The 7,380-nt window shown below is 31.4% G+C and overlaps 1 protein-coding gene across 3 annotated transcripts; it reads right to left on the bottom strand.

Moving 5' to 3' along the window:
* Positions 1 to 108: 108 nt before the first annotated feature.
* Positions 109 to 6,315, bottom strand: LOC125061363. 3 transcript variants are annotated; one of them, XM_047666764.1, is made up of 4 exons: positions 6,210 to 6,315; positions 4,567 to 4,691; positions 4,117 to 4,292; positions 109 to 3,538 (listed from the first exon to the last, which is right to left on the bottom strand). In XM_047666764.1, exons 3-4 carry the CDS (start codon positions 4,289 to 4,291, stop codon positions 984 to 986), a joined length of 2,730 nt encoding a protein of 909 aa, XP_047522720.1. In that variant the 5' UTR covers position 4,292; positions 4,567 to 4,691; positions 6,210 to 6,315; the 3' UTR covers positions 109 to 983. The 3 variants fall into 3 exon arrangements, with proteins under 3 accessions (XP_047522720.1, XP_047522722.1, XP_047522719.1); XM_047666766.1 differs by lacking the exon at positions 6,210 to 6,315 and having other exon boundaries at positions 109 to 1,433; positions 1,515 to 3,538; positions 4,567 to 4,864; XM_047666763.1 differs by lacking the exon at positions 6,210 to 6,315 and having other exon boundaries at positions 4,567 to 4,864.
* Positions 6,316 to 7,380: the final 1,065 nt, after the last annotated feature.

The raw sequence follows: 7,380 nt of genomic DNA, 5'->3' as shown, positions 1-7,380 counted from the left end.
TAACTTAACATAATAGTATTACTATTAAGTTATTCCTATTCGTTTCATTCTTAGCCAAAAATACAAGAATGTTGGAAAACTAAGAGTGGGGTGCAATAAATAGTAAAATTATTGAGTAAAATTTTTTATTGTCAAAACAGAATATAAATTCAGCTTAGTAATCTATCAATAAACATAATTTTAGGCACTTATACATTTTTCCATATTTTATTAATAGAACTATCTACAGCAATAAAATGTGATAATTTATTTAGACTAATACCGTCAGTAATAATCGTCAAGAATCACGTCTTGTTTGACACATTTTATACAGTTTTAAAATTACGATAATTATAGATTCAGCAAAATTTTCATGACGTCAGTCAGCGCACCATTCTCGCATTTATACTGTAACACTTGTTAGATGTAATTCACAATATGAGTAATAGCTGATCGTAAAGTTGACACTTTCCTTTTGAGAAAAGTATTTCAATAAGGCTGAAAGTGCAACAAATAACAATATAATAAACGTCGCAAAACAAACGTCATAATGTTGTCTAGAACAAGAAAAAACTTTTTTTTAAACGGTACGAAGGTGAATTTATTACAAGTATCGGACGTTTCAAATGGACAACGGATATGTAAAAGTAATAAATTTGCGTTTATATCTTCTTTATATCAAACATAGTAGCACCAGCACAGACTATTCACAATAATAAGTAAAACTATATGTCTATCTAGTTTAAAGGCCATTTGGTTATTCCAGTGATTGCTCCTGAATGCTCTTCTTTGGAACATATTTTTGAACGAACATAAATTTAAATATGTGGTTATATTTTCTTCTTTATGTCTCAATAAATATCTAAATATTAAAAGGCACCCATGTGGATTGTAGTCAATTTTTAAACTTTAAATGAAGTATTTTTAACATCTTAGATATCTCTAAGTAGACAAAGTATGCACACATGTCATGGAAAATAACAAGATTTCTATATTAAAAAATGTTAATATGGAAATCTTGGATGAAGATAGCGGTGCATTCTGTCATTTATATGATTTTTAACATTTAGCAAAGAAGTACTGCATATTTTGCAATAATATTCTCCATCAAGTATAGTGATCCATTCACTTTTTAATAACTTTTGATCATCCTGTACAACATTTGGCTTTTCTTTTAAAGAACTCGGAATTACAGTATTGCTTTCTTCGATTTTTAATGGAGTTTTTTTACTGTCATGCTCGAGGATAAGGGTACTTTTGTCAGAAGCAGTGTAGCTTGGGCTTGAATCTATCTTTTCAGGGTCTGATAGATTTTCATGCTCGAGGATATGGGTACTTTTGTCAGAAGCAGTGTAGCTTGGGCTTGAATCTATCTTTTCAGGGTCTGATAGATTTTCATGCTCGAGGATAAGGGTACTTTTGTCAGAAGCAGTGTAGCTTGGGCTTGAATCTATCTTTTCAGGGTCTGATAGATTTTCATGCTCGAGGATAAGGGTACTTTTGTCAGAAGCAGTGTAGCTTGGGCTTGAATCTATCTTTTCAGGGTCTGATAGATTTTCATTGCACATGTTATTATAACCAGAAACCAATGGTATTTGTTCCTGCGTCTTTACATCAGACACAGAACAGTTTTGGTCCATTGTTGAATCTGTTTTAACCAATATTGATTCTTCTGCAACATGTGCCTCAGTAATTGACAGTTGGTTTGTGGTTTCGTCACCATTAAGTGTTGTTTTAAATGAAAGATTCTTTATATGCAGTTTATTTTTATTTTTATGATTTTTTCCTTCAATATGTTTTAAAGGATTCTCTATATATACATTACATGACTGACAGTAATGTTTGTTGTCATCGGAAACTATATTTTCTGATTCTAAAGTAAGTTTATAATTGTTCAAATGTACTTTACCCTTGCCATGTTCACTTATATTTGTTTTGGTATTAGGAACTCTCACTTTGCACACTTTACAAACAATTTCGGCTTTTTTCTCTCCTTGTTTTGAGATTGGCAGTTCTTTTGTTGTATGTAACGATTCCTGCAATTTTATTAACTTCTTTATATGAGGTGTTCCAATAATATGTTGGGCTATCATGTCGCTGCTATTATGTAAGCTGCATTGACAGATGTCGCAATAATAAATACTGTTGGCTTCATTTACTTCACTTTTCACAGAAGATTCGGGAACAACTATTATTTCTGAATACTGTTGAGCCTTCTTTCTATGTGAAGCTCCATTATTGTGCATCTCTATATTTTTTGGAGTGTTGGGTACATTTACTAGACATATCACACAGAAATATGGCTCACTAGTCTTAGTTTCATTTGAAGAGGTGTCTTCCATAGTTTCAGCATTTCTTGTCATATTAATTATAGCTTTATTATTACCATTTATAAATTTGTCCTGTTTACATTCTAGCTTAGTTTTATGTAAATCAGAATTGTCATGATTTTTGACTTCATTATTTGGTATTAATATATCACAAACACTGCAAAATGAGTTATTAGACCTTTTTTTATGATGTTGCTTACAACCAAAAATATGGACAAATTCATTTCTTTTAGGAATAGTTTTGTCACAAAGTTCACAATGAATTTGAGACCTTGTGAGTCTGATTCCATTTTCTTTCAGAATTTTTTTATACAACATTGTATGGTTTGATCCTTTGCAGTGATCCTTTGCTGACTTAACTGAATTTTCTAAAATATTGCAACAAACAATGCAATACAAATCATTTCCAGATTCCTTCATCATATAATGTACCCTAGATACCTTGTTCATTTTATGTCTAGATCCATTTATGTGTGAGTTTAATGAATTTTTATTAAAAGTTGAATAACATACATTACAATTAAAGTTATCACCATCTACAGAAATGCAATTTGAAAGCTCATTGTTCTCAAATGAATCTTTGTCAAATGGAATAGATGTAAAATTTGATTTAGATTCACATTCTTCAGAAACGAATTCTTTACTTTTTAAAACATTATTTGCTTTATCTATTAATGTTTTTGAAATGGATGTGTCAGAAGAATCACAGTCAACATCCAATCCTTTTAGGTCTGAAATTGAATATCTGTTTAATTTTGAACTATCTAAACTCACATTAGGCTCATCAGGTTGTCTTTTATTATTAACATATTGTATTGAATCATTAGGATCCCAGTCCAGCTTAATGCTATTGATTTTGGATGAATCTGTGATATGTGATATATCTGCTCCATCTTGTGTATTTTTTGTATCACTTTCATTTGCATATATTTTGTAAAGGTTTTCAAACAAGTTGTCAAACATAGCCAAATATTTATGGGATTGAAGGTTTTCATGCGACTTTTGGTCTTTTTGGGAGACAGTAACAACACATTCAGGACAGAAGTATGTATCACATACATCATTGGTAATCTCACAGTCTTCTTTGTTTTGTAAATGTTTTTTCATACGATCTAATGCTGTTTCTGCTATGCATTTATTAATGTAGTGTCTTTTACTTTTACAGTGGTCTTTAAAGAATAATTTGGGAACTTCTATGGCACAAATGTAACATGTTGCTGTTATAGTAGCTGAAATAGAATTATATAATGTAGGAGTTAAGTTATAAATAAAGAATGAAATATTACAACATTAAACATATCAGTAAATAATATGTTTGTACAATGATAAATGTATGTTTGAATATGTTTCACATTTTTAAAATTATTTTTACACAATTAAGTATTGTGCTTGCCAACCAGATTCAACTATGTAGATATATTTTGTACTAAATAAAGTAAGCTATATTAAATAGGTACTTTTGTACTTTCAATTGACCAGCATAGATCCTTATACCTTTTTTAAAAACCTATACTAATATTTAACGTACCACAAAATTTTTAAAAATTGTCACCATAAATAAATATATGTCTAGCTGTGGGTGGCCAGGACCGGAGGCTATGCATGAATTGTTATATTTGATTAGGATCTTAAACATTATGCTAATGATCTTAATTGATATAATCGAATTGAATGAGATTAATAATAATCTTAATGTTATTATACTAATGAAAAGTCATGGAAAAACTGTGTCTATAAAAGGCTTTCTAATTGTAAGCTAGTTGGTCTATGTTCCCTGATAAATATTATTAAATGTCTGTATACTTACAATCTTGGATATTGTCATCGACTTTATTACGGATTTCAAATTCAAAGTACTCATTACTATCAGATCCAAAACTCCATAAAGGAGCTGTTTTGGTGAAATCTCTTGAAAATGATATGGGTAAGTAATTCAAGTCCATTGAATCTAGTTGTAATTGGTATCTTGATATTCTTTCCATTCTGAAAAGATCAACATGTACAGTAATTATATTAAATAAGAACTTATACAACAATGGTTTTTTAAACCTATTGAAGCTACATTTTCTTTTTACAGTGGCAAACACACACAGTCATTCTTATCACTATTCAGTCATTATTGTTCAGTCTTTTCGACCATATTTTTTTTCACCGAATGATGTTGCAGAATTCCTATTAGAATTTTCCTAAAACTTCGTGGGTTTTTAATAGGTATTGGCAACGATAACATAATATTTACCATGAAACATATACTTACATAGATCAATTAACATTAACCACTTAAGCAGTCGTAACAGTAGAGCAGTTAAAGCACCAGTAAAGTCAATTACGTTAAACCCAGTGAATTCACACAAATCACTGAATAATCCACCACGAATCACACTGTTTACAGTTTAATAATTTTAAAAACTATTAATATAAATATATACATATATATTTTTCTTTTATCTTTAATCTTTTGTCTTCAGTGCTACCAAGTACCAACTTTAAAACAATTATCCACCTAACAAGGTGAAATCATAACAAAAACAATATCTGAATGAACGATTATGTTAATTGTGTCGTATAGAATTAAAATCCGCCAGATCCAGAAAGGTGAATTTTACAGTATACATCTTTTTTTGCTGGTAACAGTTACATTTACGTGTTATTTTTTTAAATAAGGAGAAAAATATTACTCGACTAATTTAAATGACCTTATAATAAACAATTGAAGATTACAAAGATACTGAAATAATAACCAACTGAAAAAATTGGATTTGGCGGTTATTGATAATGACATACGGATCTGACGGATTTTGTTTCTGACAGAAATGGATGTGGCGGAGATCGATGCCAACTACGCTAGGTCATTGTCAACTTACAGGATGTTCTAAAATTACAGATTAAGAGAAAGTAAAATTACCAAAAATAATAAATCTGAACTTTAATTAATATCGCAAATATTGGATCAAACACAATTGTCACTTTCCTCAAGCGGTACAACTTCAATGTAAATTCTTCCCTATAGTAAGCTAAACTCTCAATAGTTCTCCAGTCTTCACCAAAGTGCTTCGATAACAGGTTCGAGACATCAGCAATTTTTTTTATATTAATTTTATTCACCTTTCGTCTTATTACAGGTTTCAATTCCGCGCAACTTCTTCCTTTCTTAGTCACATATTTTGGCTGAGTACATTCGCTTCTGTAGTACGGGTCCCTCAGTACACGACTCCGACTCGCACTTGGTCGATTTTTATTTATACGATTCAAACAATGATACCAGATTAACACCTCTATCACAAATCAAACACATCCTGTAACACCCTGTATAGCAAATCCTGTGGAAGTTTCACTCACCGCTTACGTCGTTTTTTCTCACTTTTCCAGTTACTTTTGTTGACCCCTCGCTTCCTTGCACATTCCAGAGGAACTGGTTCTATTTTTTTTTTAGTAAATCGAACATTGTTTTGATGAAAATTCACGATAAAGCCGACACGAAATCACGAACAAAAGCATGAGCGGCCATTACTATTTTTAGTAACGCCATGACGCTTTTCTGTCAAAATGCTTTTCTCTGATTGGTTGAGGTGGATCTAGCGGCTTTTGATGCTGTCTTGTCAAGGATCTGGCGTGTTTTGAAATGAAACGCAAGAAAAGTACGTGAATTAACTAGGATGTAACTGGGTTTGAAAGATTATATATATTATTGGACCATAGAGCTCAAGATACTGAATCTATAGACTACAAAAGCTTCTTTTTTCCCAAAACTGGATCTGGCGGAGTTTGTTTCTATACGCCACAATTCAGATATTTTTATTATAATTTATTGTTTATTCAAAATGAGAACTTTTCGTGAGCACCAGGTACTAGGTAGCTTAGTAGACTGAAAGTTTATAAATTACAACTGTATTATGTTACATGATAATTATGTTATTTTTGGTTGTAATCTTTCTTTGGGGGAAATCCTGGTCGTAGACGTTAAAAAGATGAGACGACCTATGCGATTGCAAAGACAATAATTAAAGTAATAGACATGGGACTTGAGACAAAGTCACTTTGCGACAGGCGTGATCCACTAACGCCAAATGATTTGTATGGAAACGGTCACGTGCCAAAGCGTGAGCTAATGTTAGTCTCATACAAATTTCTTTGGTGGTAGTCTCACAACCCAGCAATGTTCATATAAAAATTAATATACCGAAAATTCTGGCAATAGTGAGATGGCGTCACTCATAAGCATCCATGATTTTATTTAATCCCTAATCAAAAAAATTCTAGATTCAATCATTGCGAAATTTACATTTTAACTTAACACAGTCGATTTAGTTTAAGTAAGAAGGTGTAAATTTCATATTTCGGATCTAAATCATTAAAGCTTTAATAGGTCACGGTAATATTGTCTACATTACATCAAATTTGTAGTGTACACTGTACAAACGCTGATTTGATGTAATGACTAATGTTAGCCATAATAAATATTACACGTAACTTGCTACTAGATGGTGCAACTAAAGTGTAATATTGACTTAAATGTTTACCTATGGTCGGCTGGCGGTAGGTAGTTACTGATGTTAATCGGTGAAACCGAAGTATCGAGCTTATTACTAATCATAATATTGTATTGCAGTATTACTATGACGAAGACATTTTTCTGTATGATTGCATCACATCTTGAAGAAATCTCTTTTTCATTCTAGTGCCGTGATTTTAGACTTAAGATAATCGCACTCCTTTAACTTTTTGTTCTAAAATAAACGTCAAACGTTTACGTTATTATTATGCATCATTAATTTTTAAAAATATATCCTTTAAGAAATCTTTAAAAAACGTCCTGGACGATATAATTAATATACTACAGTTGGTGAATGGTGTACCACTTGTTTAGTTGCCCTCGAAGAGTTGACGTTAGGAACTCAAGTTGTGTAAGCCTTATGTAATGTTAACACACATTTAGAGCAAGTCCAGAGATTTGAACTGTATCGAGAGACATGCAGATATAATGGTATCTCATTATGAATTAAGCACGGACAAGGTTACAATCATTGATTCTTACAATCGCCACACAAAACCCCGGGTAACTTTCCATAGT

Source organism: Pieris napi, chromosome 23, assembly GCF_905475465.1.
Source record: "Pieris napi chromosome 23, ilPieNapi1.2, whole genome shotgun sequence".
NCBI classification, from domain to species: domain Eukaryota; kingdom Metazoa; phylum Arthropoda; class Insecta; order Lepidoptera; family Pieridae; genus Pieris; species Pieris napi.
This window is presented reverse-complemented; position numbering and strand designations above follow the sequence as displayed.